The sequence below is a fragment of the Pithys albifrons genome, chromosome 1 (assembly GCF_047495875.1).
Source record: "Pithys albifrons albifrons isolate INPA30051 chromosome 1, PitAlb_v1, whole genome shotgun sequence".
In the NCBI taxonomy this organism is placed as follows: Eukaryota; Metazoa; Chordata; class Aves; order Passeriformes; family Thamnophilidae; genus Pithys; species Pithys albifrons.
In genome coordinates, this window is record NC_092458.1 from 63,361,688 (window position 1) to 63,386,218 (window position 24,531).

At 39.5% G+C, this 24,531-nt stretch overlaps 2 protein-coding genes across 7 annotated transcripts in view; one reads left to right on the plus strand and one right to left on the minus strand.

Annotated features, from left to right (window-relative positions):
* NBEA (neurobeachin) overlaps positions 1-24,531 on the minus strand; it is a 488,059-nt gene that overhangs the window by 136,085 nt on the left and 327,443 nt on the right. The window lies entirely within an intron of this gene.
* MAB21L1 (mab-21 like 1) lies at positions 20,821-21,943 on the plus strand. The gene has a single exon (XM_071571155.1). The coding sequence runs from the start codon at positions 20,821-20,823 to the stop codon at positions 21,898-21,900; it is 1,080 nt and encodes a 359-aa protein (XP_071427256.1). The 3' UTR covers positions 21,901-21,943.

Consider the following 24,531-nt stretch of genomic DNA (forward strand, 5'->3'; position numbering starts at 1 on the left):
GTGTTCTGTGGAAGATAAATAGAAAATAGTGACTGTAATGTTCACCAATCATAAGCCAACTTTTTCTTCAACCTGTAAATTCTGTCATTGCAGCTGCAAAATCTGTTTCTTTTTCTTACAGACCATTCATACTCCAAATGATATAAAAAGGGAAAAAAAATCTACAACAAAATGATCTAGCAGGAAAACAAATGGGACTTTTATCAGCATGGAAGGTGTTCACTAGATCCATTTTGAAGAATGAATAAAGTACTTTTCACCCTATGAACCACAAAATATCAGACTATAAAATATATTTCATGTTACCTGAATTATTTCATAACTACTACAATTCATCATTTTAGTTTGCTAACATTTTGTAAAGGGCATCTCTCCAGGCTGCAGGATGACGAAATTATAAATTTGAGAACCATCCTGAAGGCAGCCAAGTTAAGAAAACAATAAATTGGTAGATGTTGAACAGACATACGTAATAGCCAGTCAGGAAAACATACTACAAATCTGTGATGGGAGCTTTCTTTAATATTAAAATATATGGTGACACTCTATTTTACCCAGGCATGGCAAACAGTACCTGGAATAAATGCTTCTATAGTGAAGTGACAGGGTTCGCTCAGACTAAAGAAACCGAGTAATAAGGAATTAAAATCTGTGGCATTCTGAATCTCATGTTATCCTGATTGTCTTAGATATCTAGAGCTCAGAACAGCCCAAGTATCTTCAAACAGACTTATATTCATATTCACTTCATTTGGGATACTAATTTATGCAAAAGCCTTAAAAGCTGGGGTAACAAAGAAATAAAACAAACCAAAACAAAATACACACCCACACACCATTCGTTACTGTTGAAATCTCTTGTTCCAGAGTCAGGTAGTGGTTTTGAGGAAAAAAAAATTCACCACAGAAGGCATATGTTATGAAAAAAACCCTGATAGTCATGATTTTTATTTCACCGATCACTCCATATACTGCAATCTAAACAGAAAATACATTCTTATTTTCATGAGGTTGACAGAACAAGTTCTAAATTATTTCTTGTTACTTCCACCAGACACATCATATCAGTATTTCACTGAAAGCTGAGCATTTTAAAAATGCAATTATTCATGAGTGTCCAAATCCTAAAGGCAGCTCTTCCTGTCTAAATGTAATCAAAGATCTGACTGACCACAAAAGCAGACTATATTACACACAATCACCATTTATTATGCACAGTTTACTGTTGAAGACAAATTCTCATCAGATGACATTCAAGGGAGAGGTCAAAACTTTTTTTAAAGTTATCTTTTAAGGGGCATTTTCCAAAATTTAAACTCAATTAACAATAATCTATGTAGAGTTTTTGATCTAGCTTAAGTATTATCTAGTAACGATGGTACTAAATAAAAATCACTAGAAGGCTATAGCATCTGTGAGACAACAAAAAAGGCTTACAGCAGAGACTCCATGAAACATTTAGCTGGTATTTTCCACACACTGATCCAGTGAAAAGAGGTAAGCTGTAAAAATGTGCTTCTGAGAGTTTCAAACCATATTGTACAGAAGTCACATCAAATTAATACTGAGGACCATTTAGAGCTTTTATTCTGAAAAGCTTTTGAAAAGGGATTAAACTATGAAAACTCGCATGATACTAAAGTACCTATTAATGGGTTTAGGGGGGGAGGAACAATGAAAGTGTTATTTTTAGATAAATCGTTACTTTGTATGTAGCAGCACAAAGCATTTGCTAAAAAGACACTGCAACAGTTCTCCAGCAATATCCCACACATCTGAACACTGATTAACAGGAGAATTTTTCTTGTCATTAAGAACAATTTCATATGGAAAAGAGAGCCTTATGTCTTTTAATTTTTGACAATTTCTATAAATAATTCATTAGGAAATTGTAGTCGTAGTCAAAAACTACATAAGTAAAACGGCACCATTTTTAGAATACTTGTAGAAAATACAACTGCATGTTTGTAGTCCTCTATATGCACATCAGATTATCGAAAGTGTGCTGACTACTGATATAAAAAAAGTTCACACTGTATCATACACTTAACACACAGAAAAATTATGTTTTCAAAAAAAATAACAGGAAACAGCATGAATACTGAGAACAAGGAACTGGGGTAGTTGTCATCTCATCAAAAATAATGAATGCTCAAGAGATTTCTAAGTTCATCTCTTCCCAGTCATTTGTCCGATAACAATAGCCTACCAGGAGAGAAAAGACTAGACGCAGAGCGTGTTCTTCTTCCTTGGCTCTAGCTAGCACCTGTAACCCAAACAGATATGTACCAGCTGAAATCCACATGACAACAGCCCCAAAAGACAACTGGAAATGTTGTTCCTAGCCTGCTGTGCCTTCATTCAGCAGGGGGATGCACCACATGGTGGATGACAGCTTTGTGTCTGCCCCATCTTGAGGCTTCCCCTCCTCCCTCGACACACAGTAGTGCACACACAAAACAGTCTTATGGCTAATGATGCAAACATGAAGTGTAAAGTCTCCTTAATTTGACCCTTGTTAAACTCCTAATTGGATTGAGGCGGTCTCAGAGTGGAAAGCAACCCTGGATTATTCAAGAAAGCTTTTACAAAATGAAGACCAAATTACAAAAGGCTCCCACTCTGGCTGCAGGACACCACAAAGAACACGCAATGAATTGCAGCTGTCACTTAAGTTAAAAATCTAATCAATTGCCTTTTTTTTTAAACAGGTAACTTTTTGAACAGTTTCCTCATTGTGATACTCTTCAGAGTGTGCTTGACCCAAATTTAATAAGCTGCTATTAAAGCAGAAGAGCAGCTGTAGAGCAAACACTGTAGAATGATACCGTGCATTCAGGCTCCTAATGATTTTAAAATGACTACAACCACTGCTTCATTCAAGAGGAACAAAGCTCAGGGCTCTTTGCTCAACAATGTCTTAACACAAACTGTCTGAACAGACAGCATTCATTTGTCCTTCATGAACCCAAAAGGTCAGCTGCATTGCTGAGAACATCTCAACAGTTTAATTGTGTTTCTCCTGTAGGAAGACTGAGAGGAGAAACTTGGGGATTCCTTGTGTATGAAAACTAGCCTTTCTTTCCTTTTTTTTCTTTTTTTTTCCCTTCCAAGGAAATATACAGCTTAAGCACAGAGACAAGGGGTGCATGATATGCAGACAGGTGTAAAACATGAAGTAATTATAGAAGCTCAAATTAGTTCCTAGGCCTGAGGCAAAAAAGAGAACAGTGCCTTGACAAAAGGGAATAGCAAATAAGGATAGCAAACAAAAAATGGCTTGAATGTGTAAATTAGCAAGAAAAATGAGACAGAAAAGCAGCTTTACTCTACTATTATTCACCACATGAGAACAGAGCAGCTGAACATGATCAAGAGGGCTTTGGAGGAGAGAGGCAGGCATCAACACCGAAACGAAGCCAAAGAGTGGCAGCTCTGCACTTTCTAGTCAGTCACTCATTATGTGGTGAAGTGCTCTTGAGAAGTGCCTCTTATACTTGACCTATCATATTACTTCTTCTGTAAACACATAATCCCTGCTTGTTAGGTGGTGTCAACACTAGCATTCATTCACTGTGGTAGTCCTTTTGTGTATAGACACTTTAGAAGTGCTGCCAAAACCAAAGAATTGACACCATAATAAAACAATTTGAATTTCAACCAGGTAAACAGATCCTATGCGCTTCTGTGAAATGTACTGTTCAGAGCTCTACATCCAGTGTCCCTTATTTGAGACAAAGCAGCTTTCTTATCACAAAACCATTTTTTGTGTGTGTCCTTTTAGCCAGATTAACAACCACCTAATGATAAACATTAACAAAAACAAATGAACAGGTTTAAGAACTAGGATTACAGCCACTGCACCATATTTGCTTCACTCTTATAGTAAAAAAAAAAAAAAGCATACTTTTACTACAAGTCACCCAAGCAGAAGACCCCAGACAAAACAAATTGTGGTTGCACAAAAATGACCACTTCTGACATGTGACATATTATTATTTCCATTAAGATCCCACAAAAACCATAAAACCAATCAGCTTTTGTGTCATAGTTTTATCCTCTCATACAGATATTTTATACTTCAGTCTTTGTGGGGACTTATGTTTGATTATTTTAAAAAAACCCAAACAACTTATTCTTAGAGCCTGTACCTTTTGCTGTTACAGAGGGGGAAGCATACTTAAGGATACTGTCTTTAAACAAGTGGTATAAATAATTGATTCTGTGCTTTCGTGTTAAAAGCTATTCTAGATAGACTATCATCTTAACATTTATGATGAGCTCTGACAACTTTTGCAGTCTGTATGACTAAAAAGATGAATCAATCTTTCATTCAACACCTGACAAAATATGAGCAAACTTTCTGATATATTACCAAGTATCAATGAAACACAACACTGGAATGGAAGTATTTGTCTGAAATGGCAATTTTTACAAATGAGTCCACAAAGGCACACAAAATGAAGACTCAGACACATTAGGGCTCCAACTCTCAAAGCTGGAGAGCCATATTAGCACTGTGTGCATCAAAAGTAGTGAGGAAGTACCACTACAGGCTTGATATTGCAACAAGGTGATGTGATGCATTACTACAATTCATGTCTAAGAAAGTAATACATTATGTTACACCAATGTCACTATCTTTCTGCCCAGGGTTGCCAAGAGTTTTTGTTGGGTCTTCTTGGGCTGGGAACTGAGCCTATGTTCCTATACATACATACATTTTGCAGCTAAACATTTTGAGTCCATGAATTGAACTATGCATTTCTGGGAAACCTTGACACCAATAGTGTTTGGCTCAGGTAGCTTACTTTGTATCTTGCCTACCCTTTGGTCCTAAACTCACCCACTTAGGAATAGAGAGTGTGAAATACTCCCTTCTGTACTAGCCACTGCATTTCGTTCAAACACCTCTGAATGAATTCTCAGCAGGCTCAACCATTCTGAATAAACTCATGTCAAATGGAAATTCTCACACCTTCTGCCATTGCCTTTCAACTGTTGCTTCTCCTAGTCCTAACCCTTAAAAAGAATTTCTCCTTACATCACTGTCCTTTTAAAAACACCATTTTATATCAACATAAAAAAAGTCAGACATACAAACTTCCTGCTTAATGTATTTATTATGACCTTCTTACCTTTTCCACTACCTCTTATTTCTATTTATTTTTTTTCCAAATTTCTTGCACTTGCAAAAATTAGCCTCTAAAATGAGGCCAGAATCACATAATTTTTCTTTCTCTAATGCAACATGGAAATGTGAGTCATTCTATTAATATTCGACAAGAACAGTAACAAATAATGTAGGCCTGTAAATGATGGCCTCACAAGTCTCATATTTAATAACATTAATTTAAGAACATACAATATTATGCAACAGAAGCAAGTTCAGCAGTTTGTGCCATATCCAAAGGTCTCTTTCAGTCCTACTCACTAGGACTTAATTTAGAAGGTAAACAAATACCAGCCTAGGTGTCAATATAATTATCTACACTCCTAAAGTTGTCTCATGAACTTCATTATACATGTTCCCTCACATCTTCTGGATTCCCTGGTGTTTCCCTCTTCTCAAATATATCCTGTTGCCCATAATAAAAATGCTCTCCTTTACTGTACAGAATTCATAAGCCTCTGGACAGGTTAATCTTTAGATCAGTGAAGGAAGAGACTGCTGTTGTCACTATCTGGGGCTCTGAACAGCAGCGCTTGGAGAACTGTGTTATTTCCTTTCACAAAGCAATAGGCTGTCTCAGTTCAAGAACAGCCAAGAATAATTCTGGTGAATGTTGACGATTTACAGCACACTCACAACATCAGAGTCATCACTTTGGCCAATTGTACTTAGGTGCCCTGGTAGATACTCTTCAGTGTTGGGATTTCTCCTTAGTATGGCATTTATCTTTATATGAATAAAGCCCTACATGTTTCCACTTTATTTTAAATTTCTTTAAGAAAAGAACTACTTCTTTCTTCCTAATTTGTCCTCTGATTTCCACCTTTGGATTTCTATATTGGTTTGCTGTTTTTTTTTAGTCCAGCCCCTTGAATTAAACAAATTTTACTAGTTTTCAAGTTAATTTTGCCTGAAAAATTTTCATGTCTTCCATTTCAAATTCATTCTCTTCAATGTCTTTGCCCTGATCTTCATCCCATCCAGTCACTTTTTATTCTAACCCAAGCACAGAATATTTTTTGCTTTTCCTCTTGTTCGTGACTTATTTCTTCTAGTCCACAAAGCTGTACAAACTTCACTACAGTGATATAAAAATTGAAGTTTTCATGGAATCACTACAATTGTGACTGCACAACACATACACTACCACAGGGTCAGTGTGAGGTTGGAGTTCAAATTCCTTACCCCTTAACTAAACTCAAGCATACCAGCATTTGCTTTACAAGCCGTTCAACACGTCCGCTGTATGACTGATCAGCACATATGGAATATGGCAAACATTCTTCTCTCAGCACTTCTTCAGAATTTTTAGAAAACTAGGTAGCCAGGCCCCACAAATCTTGGAGACTACCAGAAGGAGTGGAAGCTAATGGCTTACTAGCAGAAAGGAAAGTCTGCTGCTAACACTGGTGAGGTTGATAAGGCAAGGATTTAGTGCCCAAAAAGCAACTTAGATTCTTTTTCCCAGTTTCTGCCAAACAGTTACCACTGTAGGTACTAATGAGTGCTATTTTATTACTATTTCCTAAATCCTCGAATGAAACACTATTTTCATCCACCCATACCTCATAATCATTTCATTCATATTCACTAGCCCTAGTACGGCACAGCATGAAGTTTCCAAGTTCAAGGCAATTTAAATAATAACTCCTGTGACAAAATTCATGCAAAATAGCAAAGCAATGAAAATAAAATGAATGCAGCTTACATAAGAAAGGAAAGCAAAACAGATGAAACTACAGCTGCAACTCCCAGCTTTTGGAAGGCTATACTCTGTTGTGATACAAACTCTTTCAGAGGCCAACTAAGACATGAGTTTGTGCGTCAAAAGTTTCGTCAGCGCAAAAGAATGAATGACATGTAAGCTTCACTGACCCAACTACATCTGATGTAATTAGTGTCATCATTTTACCTAGTGCTTGATTTGAACCATTAGTCATAAATATTTTATGAAATGTTTAAAACTGTATAGAATAGATGTACTCTAACTAAACATGAGCAGATTACTCAGAAATCAATATTTCACCTGACAAATACTATATTTTATAAGCAAAAAACCATAATTCCAGGTAACTATTCTTTAAAATTGTGACAATCTTTCTACAATAAAACAACTGGTCATTTTCAGACATTTTCTAAAGTATCGTCATTGTAGTTTTCCACAGTCCTTCAACACAGAACAAACAAACAAACAAAAACTAAAAAAACTTTACAAAGCATGTAAAATCATTGTTTTCATCTGTGACATTTATCATATCTAAGGATTTCAATTATAAGTACGTGTTGTCGATTTAGCAAGCTTCTTGTAATATCTGGCATGATAAGCAGGCATTATATGCTTCATACAAAAAGTCAAAACCTATCACAATTGTATCATCAGTGAACCCAAATCCAGGTTTGGGTGATTCTGTATGATGATTTCACTATAAATCACCATGCAAAAATTGTCCTCAGAACTTTTATGTAGGGAGGAAATCCAAAACAAACCATAAAGCCCAAAACCAAATTCTTTTCCTTTAAAACTGCAGCGTAACTGCTACCTTATGATAAAACTGCTCTCAGCAAACCAGTCAGTTTTCAGATTGTATCTTTCTCCACACACAATACAAACAGGTATATTCACACTCATCATATACAAACAGCATTCTTACCTTCTGATGGTTAACATCGTGGGTATATGACACTGCAACCACACAATGTTCTGCACAAATTCAGGACCAAAAATGAAGGGCACTAGCAAACCTTTGACCACTTTCATCTTTGTAGTTATTAAGAATAAAATTAGGTCAAAATTCTATTTTGTTTCCTTTCCCAGTGAAAGTACTGATTTTGAAGAATGCTATCAATACGACACACTTTTGGGACAGCTTAGAGCACAGGTAAACTTCAGGCCTGCTGGTGACCACATCCTCTTGCCTAACATGTTAGCTAAGAAACATCATATTACACCATTCACTTCTGAGAGCTAGAGGTATCTTCTCACCCCCAATGCTGCTAATGTCATCTTAAGCACACTCCAGCTTGTTTTCACAAAAATATATTGCACCAATAATTCATTCTTAATAAAACTATTTTACTATCATGAAGCCAGTAGGAACAATGGAACAATGTGAACTGCATTTTCTAAGAAGCTGTTTCCAGCCTTACAAAATGTGTACCAAAAGTGTACATAAATAAGTATTCATTACTTCTCCCATTCCTAAAAGGAGTATTATGACTTTTCACCTCCTTCACCTCCCCCCCCCCCCCCCATGAAAGGGTAAATACTAAAAAAAAAGTAAGATGAAAAAGTCTTTCAAATCTGGATACAGAGTTAAGGGTAAAGATGGGAGAAGCTGATGTAACTGAAGATAGATATAATTGAAGACTATTATTACAGAACACGGATGCCAAGATACTTGTAAAAACATCCAGTCTGCTTGGATTGCTGTGAATCTGGTAGATGAAGTGACAACCCTGAAGCTTCTGTGTGCCCCATTACTTGTGACTTCAGAGGCATCTTAGTGTCTTGGAAAAAAGACTTTTAGAATCACCTCAGTAAAAAAATGCATGAGCACTTCTTAGTGGATGAGTCTCAGTAATGTCGGTGGATTTACTTGCCTGAGAGACTGGTTAAGTCAAGATAAATTAGGGTGAAAATGGTAAATCTAAGGTTAAATAAAGGTTGAGACACTCAGGCTTCAGTAATGATTTTTTCGTTGCTTTATGAAACCTTCAAAGTGACAAGGTATTGCCTTCTCAACTTTTAAATCCATCTTTCCACAAAATAGCAGAACTCATATTGCATAATAAAATCTGTTTTGCTAAAAGGTATGAAGGGAATCAAACCTTAACTTATGGGGCTCAGAGAAACTCGGAGCCATTTAACAGCAGTATATCTAAATGGGTTAGTGCAAGTCTGGGAAGAGTAAATGACTAAGCAAGACCCATACTACAGTTAATATCCCTAAAGTTACAGATCCCATTTATAATTTCAGTCCAACTCTGTATTTTTAAACAGATGTACTCAGCCAATATCTTTGTAATTAGTCTGTGGTACACTGAATAGCAAATTTCCTCTGATGGACTTAATACCACATGCTCCCATACATGTCCAAAGTGGAGGGCACAATATAACCATTTTACAGAACTCTCAGGAATCAGACAGGAGCAGAATAAATCACTCTGTGAACAAGCTGTGTATCAGGGTTCATTAGTTATAATTACCCCCAAAATATGCTCAGCAGAATGCACACGTGTCATCTGGGAGTGACACACAATAGAGTGGGCAACTTATAAACTCCTCCAAGCACAGAAAGAGTCCATAAAACAACTGGCTTGTGCATTTGGATTCATGTGATAACACCTCCTATTGCATAAGCCACCAGATGACACAGATGGGGCAAATCCAAACAAGGAACATTTCTTTTGTATAGGCATTGGACTTCATTTGATGCCTATTCAACCAACAAGCTGAGAAAGCTGAGTATGAAACACTAGATCTTTGTCTTTTTTATTTCCCAGATTTTGCTACACTTGCTTGAAATAATAAAATGTATAGTTTAAAATACTTTGAACGCAATGACTTACAGAAAAAAAACAAAGCAAAGCAAAACAAAACAGGATGTTAAATTTAACATACTTATGCACAAGCAACAACAAACACTCTTCTCCAAACTTTAACTGGAAACATTAACCAGCATCTCCCTTTTATACATCATATTACCAAAAAAGGTAAGTACTAACTGAAGCTCTTTGAGAATACACATATCAGCAATGAGATCTATTATCTTCTGGAGGAAAGAATATTAACACTATGTACATGGACCAGATTACCTTTTCTTTAATGACTGCCAGAACTAACCACATTAAAATTATTGCACCATTGATCTCATCCTAGCTTTCTCTGTAAACTTGCATGGTTTTTTTTTCTTCCTCCTGTACTTGCTGCCAATCATGATAACTGGTTTTTGTCTGGGACATTCCAGGCTCATGCTGAATGCACCTTCTTCCCTCCTATTCTCATTATTTACTTATTTGCATCCATATACTGTAGTGTTCCTGGTCATTTCATTCAATGCCTTTCCACATCTTTTCTGCAGTTTTCTATTATTGCCCACTGCTATGTAGATTTGTTCATGAAAAATATCAGTGTAAGTACTTGTTTCCTGTAATAAAAAATTCTTTAACTGAAAGCGAAACTGATATTCATATACAGCTCACTGTTCAGACTGATTTAATGGCAAATATAATGTGCTAAGCATGCTCGTATTTGTCAATACTTTAATACAAACATGGAAATATATTGTTTTGATGCTGCATGTGTAGGTTAGTGCCTGTGTACACATACTAATATGAATTCCCATGTCTCTATTTACTTTGGTATTCAAGTGTTTAAACACATACGAATAAACTCACAGAATACAGCAAGATGTATGTGCACACAGTCAAAAAGTACTCTACATCACTTTTAGGTGTCATATCCAGTGCTTATACTGTGTTATATTTCTGAAGTGCTGTTAAAGAACTATGTAATATCTTCACATCTGTTAGGTACTTCCAAGAAAACATAGGAATTAACTCCAAAACTCCAACTGTAGAATATATTTAAATTATTAACTTAGTACTAACCACATGACATTGAGTTCTGTGTAACTACTCCTACCCACAAAACAAATACCCAGTTATTTTGACAGAGTGAAATCTAGCTGAAGTTCATAGACTTAAGGGCAGTAACACGAACTGTCACAGAGAGCTGAGTATATCCACAGTATGTAAGATCAATTAAGGTCTGTTACAAATAGCACCCGTTAACCTGTGATCTGTCAGATCTGTGCATCAGTAACACTGCATGGATGTAAGCAAGTCAGAATTTGTCCCACTTGGCCCCGTTTCTGTGTAGTGTAACTAAGAGGTCAGCTTCAGCATTCATGCATTCAACACCAGCAAACTCCATAGAGTGCTCAAAGGCACAGTGACAGCAATTTCCTATTTTTAAAACATCAGAGAAGCAAAAACGATTTGTGAATATGAGCTGCTATGGTATTATTTGAAGTCACTGCCTTATTTTCTTTTTTTTTTTCCTTTTTAAAGAAACAGATATTGAAACTATCCCAGCTAATAATTTCATTCTGACACATGAGTTTAAAAGGTTAAGTTACTATCTGAAGAAAGGTAATCTGACTGCCTTTCATAGCAGCCTGCAAGCTCTGCAATCTGCATAGAGAGGGGCATTTGTCATCATTAGCTGAGCAGTGACAGCTGGCACCTAGGGTGTCCCAGATTTAAGAAGTGGCAAAGGCACTCTTTTACCTTAAGTTGCCATCAAGTATAGCATGCTTCATAAGGAGTAATATTTTCTTCTTGTTATAGAGCATGAAATAACAGCAGTGAATGCATCTGTATTTTCTTCAGCATGGAGAACTGGCTGATACACAATTAGCAGTTGTCTTTAGACAACAAGACACCAGGTTTATTACATGAACAAACATCCAATTCATGTCACTTGATAAAAAGTGCAATTGGCTCAAAATTAGGGCAGTATATTTTCCCTCAAAGATACTTCAGACTGATTTGTAAATTTTATTTATGGACATGACAAATTGTGAATAAAACACAATTTTTAACTAGAGGTATAGTACTGTTGCTCCAATCTAGGAGTGCCTAATTGCTTAAAAGAGACAGGTTATTAGATATAGGGGAAAAAACCCATTCCTACACTGGCATACAAGCTAATGCAGTATGTTAATGATTTGAAAGAATAACCTGACGGAGCACTATTTTAATAGCAGCTTTAGAAACTTAAAGTATATTCTATTTGTCTATTTAACAGCTAAATTTCATGGGATATTTTTTCAAAATAGTTCCATGAGATTTTGCAAATGTATTCATAATTATGAGTGTACTTAATAAATAGACTTTGTAGAGGTCTAGGAAAGAAGTTGTTTCCCTATTGCCATCAATTATTCAAACTATGAAAGACTGAATAATGGTTTATAAGCATGAATAGACCCTGATTTGGTTGTTTTTACAAAAACAAAATACAAAGCTAGAAATGAACATGCCTCGACACGAAACAAAAAGAAACCAGAACACAAAACAACCAACCAACACAAACCAAACCATTAAAAAAAAAACCAAAAAAACACAAAAACAAGAAAACCCCCTCGTTTCTTCATAGTCTCTCAAATTTGGAGGCATAATCTATAATCCTAGATTTTGCATTATTATGTAAAATAGTTTTTCACAAATAAAACTAATTTTTGTGTTAATGTAAAATCTATGCAAATACATGCAGTCATTTATCAGGGAAGCTGACAAGCATTCCATATTGGAGAGGGAAAATGAAACTGCCTCAAGAATAGAGGCAATTAATTATTTCTGTATTTTCTCTTCCTCTGTCTTGAGGCACAGAAGTTATCCATCCAGTTAAAACAGCAAATGAAATAAAGGGATTTTTTTTTTATTTAAACACATATGGCTTTTGCCTGCAATACTGATCACCACAAGGTCTACAGATGCCCGTGGCTAAATTGTACACTGGCAGATGCACACAAGGGAAAACAGTGTTAATGCAGCGTGGTGAACAAAACAAATGAAGAACTGAATTTGGGGAGGGGGTGGAGATGGCGGGTGAGGGAGAGAGGAGTTTTTTTACCCCACTGAGATACAGTTAGCTTACAAAGAGTGGATTAGGTTAGCTATAGATTTAACCTGAAAAGTTTTCTCATGTCCCCTACGTGAAAAATCTGAATAGTATGTGTAGAAGAAAACATCCATGCAGATCCATGCAGAGTTCTAATGTACAGATTATAAATAATGGGCTTGACAAGATAAATGGTTATATTATTACATCTTTACAATTAAGGGATAACAATACATAACGAATGTACTCACAGAATATAATGAGAAAACTGTTGTCCAATGTACGTGCTGCTATTTTTTACCTACTTACAGAAGCAATGTCTTGAAGTATAGCTGAAAACGGCAAGCATTATGGCACGTCCTAGCATATGCCATATACTCACTCAGGCTTCAGTGGGCTAGGAAGAGTTCTGAACTTACTAAATGTTCCTTTTGATAAGGTTATTTAAAAAAAAAAAGCCAACATTAGCCTGTTCATTCCTGGAAATAATTTGCAGAAGAAAACAAGAAATAGAGATGGTAAAACATATACTGAAAATAAGACAGAATCATGTTGATCATAGCAATTTCTCTCTTAGTAGGCCTGTACACACTAAATAACCTCATTAAAATCAGTATTGCCTCATCTAAAACTAAGGAGATTTAAGACAAAACATTGTCACTAACCTAATAGATACACCGTAATTATTTTTCATCTTTTCAATGGCACTAATATATTACAAATGATAACATGTCCGAAAAGCAGCATCTATTTCAACTACCAAGAAAAATTCATAGTAATATTCCTGTCAGATGAACAAATATTTCCATATGCTAATATTTCTCTTTCAACATTTTAATTGTTCATTTATGAACTTACAAGACTACATGCTATTTCTATAGTCTTTTTCATTTCAGGGGGCACCAGAACTATGCCACAAAGGTTCCAGTTCTGTATATGCTGACCTAGAGCTGGCCTAAAAAACCTGATAGGGAAAAGTAGGAAGGACAGTCGGTGATCTAGGCTAAATCTTCGAATTGAAGTAAGAGGATCACTGGAGTGATTTGCTGCTCTTCATAAGAGACTCAGTTTTCTCCTAGATAAAATATTGTGCTCTAAAATGACAATGTTCCACCAGTTAAAAAAGAAACTTCAGTGTGGTGGCAGGAAAATATTTCAAAGGCCAAAAGATCTAAGCATCAAGTTTTCCTGAACAGATCTCATTTCTTCTTCCTTAAATAATAAGTTGGCTGACATGTTTATATTACAGCTATAGTTAGGATATTTTTAGGAACAATAAGGGGTTTTAGCAAGTAGGTTGCTTATATTTAAGACTGTTAAAAGATTCTGTAGCTTTGGGGAATTACAGGAATAGTCCTGAATATGTGAAAGTACATAAAAATTAGTTTTAATGGAGAGTTTGAAAGCATAATCTGTCACTCATTTCTCTGAATAACCTCACCCTCCTTGTAAGGGCTTTAGAGTAGGTTAGGGAAGGCATTTTTGTGGAAGCATGGACAAAACAGCACTGTCCTTTCTCAAGAAGCTAATTTAATACTATGGCTAAAACACAATGAAATTATTAGGGAAGTGCTGCTTGACAGAAGAGTAGATATTTGAGCCAAAAATGTATTTCCTCACCCAACACATGGATTTGATGCATTAGATATTGTAGAGGCTCACTGTAGTTGATCCTCTTTAAATGCTAACCTCCAAGTGTTACCTTGCTTTGGCCCTGATCCTGCAAATAGCTGCCTGTGCACTTCACTGTGAGCCTAAAAGTGCCCGTGAACTCACCAGAACCAGCTGAATGTTTTTCGCTAACCATGTGTGCATGGGTAGGCCTTCATAAGGTTCAATGAAACGTATTAATCACTCACAACCAACTCACTCAACTCTTTCCTTCACCGTTATTTGGAAAGAAAATATTGGAGAGCTGTACACTACATTCAAAAATACAAGACTACATTGAAATATATTGGATATGTCTTTTTATAGCTAAATTAAGATCAAATGAGTTACGCAGGTAATTCACCATGCATACATACATACAAGTTTCATTTTGAGTTAGAGGGACATAACACACCCAAAGTACTGGCAGCATAAAAATTCGCAATAAACACATAACATGACCAACTGCATAAAAAGAGGTGCTTCTTACCTGTAATTTCATATTGTCTACTGTTTAAACATGTTAAGCAACATGTCTTCTGCTAATTTCAATATCTCTAGCAGCTCCCGGTAAGGTGACATAGTTTAATATCGAAGTCAATATGAAAAATCACTTTACCGAAAAACACTAATCACAAAAATAAGTATGTTTAAGACATATCACCGTCCCATTTTGACTGGGTTAATAAGATGTTGGGTTACTCCTAAAACATAGCATGAACAAGTTGAGTGATGCCATCATTTATATAATGATGCATTTCAAATGTTTCCACACTACAATTTTGACTTACTTTTTCTAACACTCTCTACTCCTCTTCTCAAACATCTTCCAGGGCTACAAGTTACTAAGGGAAAAGGTTAATTTTATATGTGAAGTCTTCAGAAGCTGCTCATCCAACACATACAACTTTATTTTCGAGGTCAATGTTCAGTATTTTCAATCATTTAATCATATACAGCATGAGACAGTAATAAGAGTTCAGCAGTGCTGGATGACCCACTACAGATGTAGTAGATTAAAAGGCACTAATCCCCACTGACTCTGCACTCCTCTAGCAGTTCAGCAAAAAAGAACATTCTCCAAGCTAGAGATCTTTAAAAAAAACCCACCGATACTGGACTGCTCAAATGAAATGCCATACTTTAAGAAATGTCTGGCTTTGGAGAAGCCAATGAAGAAGTGAACCAAATGAATAATTCAATGGATTTTTTTTCCTGCTTGCATGTTTCTGCAGTACTAGCTAAAATGACAGTTGTGCAAGTTCCCTGTTTATTTTTGAGACACAGCATTTTAAATAAAACAAATCAATTACTGCTTTTCTCTTAAGAAATTGCAGATTAGAGGAATTTAAAGCATTAACAGTTCATCTGTAAGACCTAGGATGACCAAGTCCAACAGTAATACAAACTCCTTTAGTATTTTCCTTTTAATTTTTAATACTAAGAGAATACGTACACATCTTAAGTTTAACAATAATGCATGGTAATTGTGTACTGTAAAAGAGACGTAATAGTTTTTCAAAAAGGTAAAAAAACTGTATACAACAGAGGAAAAATGTTTGTGTACCAAAATATTCAGAAATTGATATCCACAAATCTAAGTAATGAAGTGTACAAATTCTTTAAAATTGCACTTCTGCAAACATTATAGCAACTTAACTTTTCATTTGTTCCTAAAATTGAAAATAGAAGTTAAAAAGTAAACTACAAAACAAAAATACAGAAAATTGCAGGTACCATCAACTTCTCACAAAAAAAGTGATGTTGCCTATTTTATATAATGTGACACATATAGCAAACCCAGCACAAATATCTGTCTTTACTTTTCTTGCTTGAAAAAAAAAAGTGAATTTATTGTTGCTGGCAGGATGATATGGATGAAATAACCAGGAAGAATTAAGGGGGGAGGGGGAGAAAGAAGAGCCAAGAAATCAGATACATTCAATGAGCCTTCAAACTCACTTCAGCAATAGGGATAAATAATTTAATCAACTCAGCTTCATTTTTTTCTTCCTACCTCCCTAGTGCAATAGGCAGATATTAAAAAATAAAACTTTAAAATTCATGAGCAGTTGTGTGTGGAAGAACTATCACTATGTAATAAGAAATATAAAGTGATATCTATGCAAGCCCTTTGTGTAGATATGCATCTGCATTTTAACTCACACTTTTCACCATATGAAATTATTGGTTAAAATGTATGGCAACTTTCCTTTTTTCTTTTTTTCCTTGTTTTTTTTTCCTTCTTCCGAATTGCATTTTGGGGATGTGGGCAAGTACCCATAGCCAAAGATTCTGAAAACAATTTGTCTTTTTGGCGACCATGAGCACTACCTGACAAGGCACTGTAGTTTGAAAGATTTGAAATAACAAGCAGAGGTCAAGAAATACTGTTATAATATCCCCTAATTAGGAGAAATATCTAGAAAACGGCAATTTGGTAAAAGTCACCAATATCATATGGTACCATTATCATGACAAATGATCAATCATCATTTTAATGAGGTGATTTTAATTCCGATTTAACAAAACAACTCGATACTCAATAAACTCAACAGAAATAAAATGCAGTGATGAAAAGTGTTCCTTTGATAGTTTACAAAGAACACATGAGTAACTACAGAGAAAAATTACCTGCATTAAGCGGTCAGAAGCTTTGAAAAATATCCATATTTTTATATCCTATATAGTAACATAGATAGTAATTTTCAGCATCATTTCAACCAAGCCACTGCCTTCTTCTCTTGTTAAACAATCGGGTCAACTTCACAGTCGCATTTCAGTTGGTTGACTGGTGCCAGCAAAGCCTAAATCCACAAATTTTCAAACTATCAAATGTTTGTTGTGTATGTGTGAAATGAAATGGTACAGTGAATAGCGACCTTCACTGCTAAAGATCTTTAGCCAAAGCTAAAGCTAATATTTCCCACAGCTACCAAGATACAATAAACAGGTACAACCTGCATTACTTGATATCAGAGCTTAATCTTAGCATCACACATTGAAAGCTCTGACTTAGCATATAAAACGTAATTTTTATTGAAATTAATTTTTCCACATTATGAATATTACGACTTCTGACAGCTTAAAGGTACGACCTTTCCACTTTTGCCTTTAGCAACAGGAATTACAAGCTAAAACCCAAGGGGCAAAAATAAGCAAATCCTGGCCTAGCACATTTCCATCGCTAACGTGCAGCTCTGAGGCGGCCGCAACGCTGGGAAGTTGAGGCGTGCCCACTCCGCAGGAAAGAGCTGTTCCCCCGGCAAGGAAGGGACAACCTTTTGTCCACCCGCTGTAACTTTCGGTTTTACCCGGCGCTGGTCTGTGACCCCGCGGGAAAGCGCCTCTTTTAACATTTACATCCCAAAGAAGCCGCCCCCAACGCAGCAGCGCCGGAGCTTTCGAGCCGGACGGCCCCAGGTCCCCGGAGCGGGAACGGGGGCCGGGAACGGGGCCGCAACGGGCCTTTTCCCGGCACCAGTCGGTCCCAAGATCCGCCCGCCGGAGTTGGTCCCAACTTGACCGCTTTTCCTTCCTTCGCACGGGCCGCCCGTGCCCTGCTGCAGCCAACGCCGCCCCGTGTCTGAGAGCAGGACGCGACCGGCATCGACCCCGGCCCCGAGGGGCGGTCTAGGGTCGTGCCGGGCCCCATCCTCGAGGCAGCGGTGTGGGACGTGCCGGGCCGGCGAGGTGCCTCCCCCTCCCGGCTCGCCGACGGGGCCCGCGGCGGTGCCGCTGAGCCGGCGGAAGGGGGAAGAGGGCCGACCTCCGCCCCCGCAGCCCGCAGGTTCCTCGCGCAGCCAGGGGCAGCCGCCGGTAAGAGCGGCGGGGAGGCGCCCGCCTGTCCCCGCGGAGCCAGCCCAGACTCCTCCAAAGTGCCTGCTCCGGGAAGGCGGGGGCAGCCGGACCCTGGGAGCCCGCAGCCCAGCGGCCGCTCATGCCACCGCCCAGCGGGGAAGGAGGGAGGGACAGAGGGACGCGGCAGCCCCGGGTGCGGCAGCCGCACTCCTCTGCGGCAGCTTCGGAGCAACCAGGACCGGGCGCTCTGTGCCGCTGCCGCTGCCGGACCGGCCGCGGCCGGGGGGGAGGAACGCGTGTCCCGCCCGGCGTCTGGCCGAGAAACTAAGCGGACAAGGGAGAAAACTCAAGAGGAAACTACCTCCTCTCCACCCGCAACAGCTAGAGAGCGGTCTCCCTTCTCCCGGCGGCTGCGGCCGGGAAGAGGGAAAGCTTCATCAGGACGACCTGTCACCTGCATCTTTTCAGTGACAGCCCCAGCCCTGCTCTACTCATGGGCAGGAAAGAATTCCGGTCAACTTCCTCTTCGGGAACGGCAAGGGGAGCACCCACACAACCGCAGACCGAGGGAGCCAAATGCACTGTCACAAATCCTCCTCTATGTGCCATAAAGTTGGTCGCGTTCATACTCTGAATAAATGTCATGAAATATTCTTTGTGGTATGACTTCTCCTCGCGACGGATATGCCTGTGACAGTTACGTTAGGCATTGGTAATCGGTCAGTAGATTAAAGATTACAAGCGACCAAAAGCTTTGCTGGGGTCTTTTGGTTTTTTCTTTTTTTTTCCCTTCTTCTTAAATATATGTAGAAAATCTAGGGTTCTCTTAAACTGATGCACAGTGAATGCTGTGAAGCAGAGTTTACAACTCCATCTTATGTGCAAATAAAGGTTCCGATTACAAACACCTAAAGTACCAAAGGCAAAAATTGCTAATTACACATCACACAGGCGAAACCCCAAACTGTCAGACAAGCAAGCCAGCATGTTTGCAGTCGCTAGCGTGCCTCCCGTGTGCACATTTACTAAGCGCAGCTTGCTAGCAGAGCTCACTATACGATAAATCCTCCCGGTTTGAAATTAATAGATATTGCGTCTCAAAAAAAGCAGCTGAACATCCACTCTTCATAACATATCGGAGCGCAATACAGAATAAAAAAAAAACGAAGCTAAGAATTGGCAAATGAGATTTACCGTCCGTTTCTGCTACTTGATTTCTGGAGGGAATGTGAAAAAGACCTGACAGATACGTTTAGCGATTGATTCTCCCTTCATAAGGTAAAAATACAAAAAGCAAGGCAGAGACAGAGAGAATGCCGAAATGCATTACACCTCGAAATCGATTAAAGCCCGTCAGAAGATCTTTTAAAACAATACAAAACGTGGACTTCTGCGTAATATTTTACTCCAAAGAACACTAAATTTGCCGTGAATCCGCTGCCTTGTTCACTGGCCTGTTCACGAAAGAAAAAAAAAACACCAAAAAACAACACAAACAAGCAAGCAAAAAAAAAAAAACCAACAAAAAAACCCACCCAAACCCAACAACTTCTCGCTTGCAGTTACAGACAACTATCAAGAGGAAAAGGACAGCATGATGTGACGCCAAGTGGGAGTTAATGAATTTACGCCTCTGCTCCTGCCGGAGCGAGCCCGGTCTGTAGTTCCCTAGTTGATGGATGCCCATTAATACACCTGCATTCACGTCCCGGCCATGGGGAGGCACGCAGGGATTCAGTGCAGAGCAGCACAGTTTTGCCAAGTCCTTTCGAAACGTCAATACCCTTCAAATTACACCCAAAGGAGAGCGATTTTTCTTGATTTCCGAGCGTACTCAGGACCGGGGCGTTTTTTCAGCCAGTAACCTTCTACCTTTCTGTATGTGCCTGCGTGTGCGTGTGCATGTGCGTGTGGCTGTGTGTACATATCTATCTCCTAGAGAGGGATTAATTAGCCGGGTTTGAGCTGAAAGAGGCTGCAGTGACGAGCCCAGTGGCGATTGGCCGCCCGCCTGCCTGGCCCTGCCTTTATAATTTCCACACGAGTGCATCTGGGCTCTTATACAAACCAACAGCCAGCTTCTTCTGACATACACACACGGCACTTTTTTTTTCCACCAACTGATTAACCGCCCTGCATACACACGGTGATTACTACAGGAAAACATAAATAAATACGAAGAGGTTTTATTATTTTGACTACTGGAAGCCTAGCTGTGTCTCAGTGCAACTTTTGTTTTTTCTTGCTGCTGGGAAAGGTGCAGCTCTCGATGCTTTCCTTTCACTCACGGACCCTTTAAAAAAAGGGGAAGGAAAAATATCGCCCCCTCCAGTCCCCCGCCCGCTCCCCCTTCCCTCCCCCCCGCCACACACACTTCAAGACGGCTGATCTAAAAAAGCAGGAAGAGAGCATCTGAGGAGCAGCAGCCCCGGCGCATTTTGAAAAACATTTGTTACATTTCAGAGTGCGGCAGCCTGTTTCTCCTCTGAAGTTGGCTCCAGCCTTAGCAGCCGCATTGGATCCCACAGCCTATTGCGAGACTCCGGTATACAATCCGGATCTCTGCCCCAACATGATCGCGGCCCAGGCCAAGCTGGTGTATCATTTGAATAAATACTACAATGAGAAATGCCAAGCCAGGAAAGCTGCCATCGCCAAAACGATCCGAGAAGTCTGCAAAGTGGTGTCAGACGTGCTGAAGGAGGTGGAGGTGCAGGAGCCTCGCTTCATCAGTTCCTTGAACGAGATGGACAATCGCTACGAGGGGCTGGAAGTCATCTCCCCCACGGAGTTTGAAGTCGTGCTGTATCTGAACCAAATGGGGGTTTTCAACTTCGTGGACGACGGCTCCTTGCCGGGCTGCGCTGTGTTAAAGTTAAGCGACGGGCGCAAGAGGAGTATGTCCCTCTGGGTGGAGTTCATCACAGCGTCTGGCTACCTCTCTGCTCGCAAAATCCGGTCCAGATTCCAGACTCTGGTGGCTCAAGCCGTGGATAAGTGCAGTTACAGAGACGTGGTAAAGATGGTGGCAGACACCAGCGAAGTGAAGCTGAGGATCAGGGATCGGTACGTCGTGCAGATCACTCCGGCATTCAAGTGCACGGGGATCTGGCCGCGGAGTGCTGCCCACTGGCCGCTTCCCCACATCCCCTGGCCGGGACCCAACCGGGTGGCGGAGGTCAAGGCGGAAGGCTTCAACCTCTTGTCCAAGGAGTGCCACTCTCTGGCCGGCAAGCAGAGCTCGGCCGAGAGCGATGCCTGGGTGCTGCAGTTCGCGGAAGCCGAGAACAGACTGCAGATGGGCGGCTGCAGGAAGAAATGCCTCTCCATCCTCAAAACCTTACGGGACCGTCACCTTGAGCTGCCGGGCCAGCCCCTGAATAATTATCACATGAAGACTCTGGTTTCCTACGAATGCGAAAAGCATCCCCGCGAATCGGACTGGGACGAGTCCTGCCTGGGGGACCGGCTCAACGGGATTTTACTGCAGCTCATCTCCTGCCTTCAGTGCAGGAGGTGCCCGCACTACTTCTTGCCCAACTTAGACCTCTTTCAGGGCAAACCTCACTCGGCCCTGGAAAACGCGGCCAAACAAACGTGGCGACTGGCCAGGGAAATACTTACCAACCCGAAAAGTTTGGAGAAACTTTAGAGGGTAACTATAAAACCGGCCTGACAGATAAATCTGCTAATTTCCCGATGAAGTTTAAGCTCCCTGTACGAAAAGTCAAATGTTTCCACTTGACAACAATGCAAATAATATTCTCTTTTAAAAAGGAATATAGTTTAGGCTCTTCATAAAGAAAAAAAAGTAAATGCGAACGGCAAGAATCTTTTCTGTTCGTCACAGTTTTGCAGTTTCCCGTTGGGGGGGGGGGCGGGGGGAAGGAGGCGGAGAAGGGGGAGAGGGAGGGAGGAAGAAAGGAAAAATAAAATAAGAAAAAAAGGAAAGAGTTACCTGGAAAGAAAAATTGGCCGTAATTTAACATGGTTGTGACCATTCCGCCTAAAAACGGTACCAACGGATTATAACAAAACCCGGTATTTTTATGTAAACCCTCTGTGAGTAAATGCTATTTGGATATGCCACCTGAACAAATCCTAATGTACCTTTGAATTTGTATCAAATATTGTGATCTCACATTGTCTTTGAAATTGTGGATGTTGGTGTTTTGTGATTTGGTGAACAGAAGTTAAATTGCCATTTTGGATACTTCAAGGACATTTTCTGCTAAAGAGAAGATACCATTTAAAAAGGTAGATTTTATCACAGTACTTTTGTTAATTGTCTTTTGAAGTGTCTAAACTTAACAAGTTTACATTTTTCGTTTCATATATATTGCTTGTTCTATTTCTAACATTCCATAAATATACTTGAAATGTTATTTAAATATATTCAAAAGAAATTTGGATTCTGCTTATATAATAACGCTTGAATATTGGAATTATATATTTGAAAATGCACTTGAAATACACTGGATAATTACCTTTTGTGATTTAGATTTTAATTTCTGTTGCTGATTTATTTAATTACAAGCTAATAAATGAAGTAAAATGCATGTGGGTAAGTGTTTCAATATCGGATCAAGTTTGCTGCTTGAAAAACCAAAGGCAGCTATGTTTCGGGGATTTTGCCTTTCTGTGGATAGTTGCTTAAATCCTGTAAAGCAGAAAACTTAAGGGCAGGCTCCTGATTTTTCATTTTTGATTAGCTTTGTAGAATAGGGAAATATTGGTGGTGCAAGCATGTTATACTTTAGCTCCAGGTGATCATCAGCAATTGTCAGACACCAACGTGGTTATTAAATGCAGTTACAGTTTTTCAGCCACCAGGAAACAAATCTAGTTTTGAAGGATTGACTATAGGGTGTTGATGTGTTTTTGTTCGGGTTTGAACAAAGCTGAGGACAAGCAACATATCCATGAAGCAATGTATTGAGTAAGCAGTCAGCCTGATAAAACTAGAAATTTGGTGCAGGTAACTAATAAAGAAGAAAATAAAATTTATAGTTGAAAGCCGGCACCAATAAAGTGAATAACAATATTACTTCTGACCTACAAATCCGTTACGAATGTGGTAAAATTGCCAGTTGCACTCCCAGAAATCAAGCCCCTGCGCTCCCAAGGCATTCAGAGGGAATAACATGTGCGTGTCTAAAAAACTTCAAGTGATCTAAACCCTCCTATCCGTACCGCACCGCCTGGTCCCCCTCAGGACAATTTTCTTGAAAGCAGCTTTTAAATCGAAACGCAAAATAACAACGCGGATTTTGATTAGGATCCCAACAGTCAACAAGTGCTGAAAGAGGCCGATTGCCGGTGTTACACCCATTGTCAACTATTTCCAGCGGGTGCTCTTTAGGGAAACCGTTTTATCCAGAGATGCTGACAGAAAGTTTTTACCCTAGCACTGCGAAGAAAGTCCCAAGTTTGACAAATTATTCGCCAAAGAGAAATCACCTTATTGCAAACATTCAGACAAGGGATTTTCGCGGACATTATTTATAGTATTTCTGCATTAAAAAACCCAAACCCCAAGGTCTTTGTAAAAGTACCTCCCCTATTTCCTTTCTTCCAACATTTTCCAGTGCAATAGCAAGGAAATAAAGCCAGAGCCGTGAGAATAAAAAGAGATGCAGACGAGAGGAGTGCTCTGTTAGATACGACCCTTCCGTCTGCCCCCTTCTCCCCCCGTGGCAACCCCCACGCCGTTCCCGTGGGGAGGAAGCCACGCAAACGTTTCCGCTCAAGTCACGCACCCCTGCTCTGTTGCGGCTGGGCTGGAGGTTTTCGTGGAGGGGAGGGGAAGGGAGAGAGGGGCGGCGCTGGGGCACTGGTAGTAGTAAATGACTTCAGAAAGAAACAGCTTTCCCAGGAATCAAGTCTTCGAGTCCATCCCTATTTCCAGTCCCCCTCCCCTTTTTATTCTCCTTTCAGAAAATAAGCATTAACTTGTACTTCAGAAGTCAGAGTGTTTACAAAATGCGCCGTATTTTCTTACATGGAAACTAAGTTTTTGAAATAACGGAATTCTCCGATATCCTCAGAAGGGGTAAAACTCTCCGTTGTGTCTCGGGAAGGCTGCGGGCTGGGACTGCTGCTCCCTCCAGGGATTTCAGAGCAATTGGCTTAACTAATAAATCTGACCATGTTCATACAAAGGCACCGCGCGAAATGCTGCTGGAAAACGCGCACGCTGCCGTAATAGAGGATTTAACAGCATTACTACGTTGCGGCTTTTTTTTTCTTCCAAATGCAGCGAAAGGCGGCAGACGGGAACGCA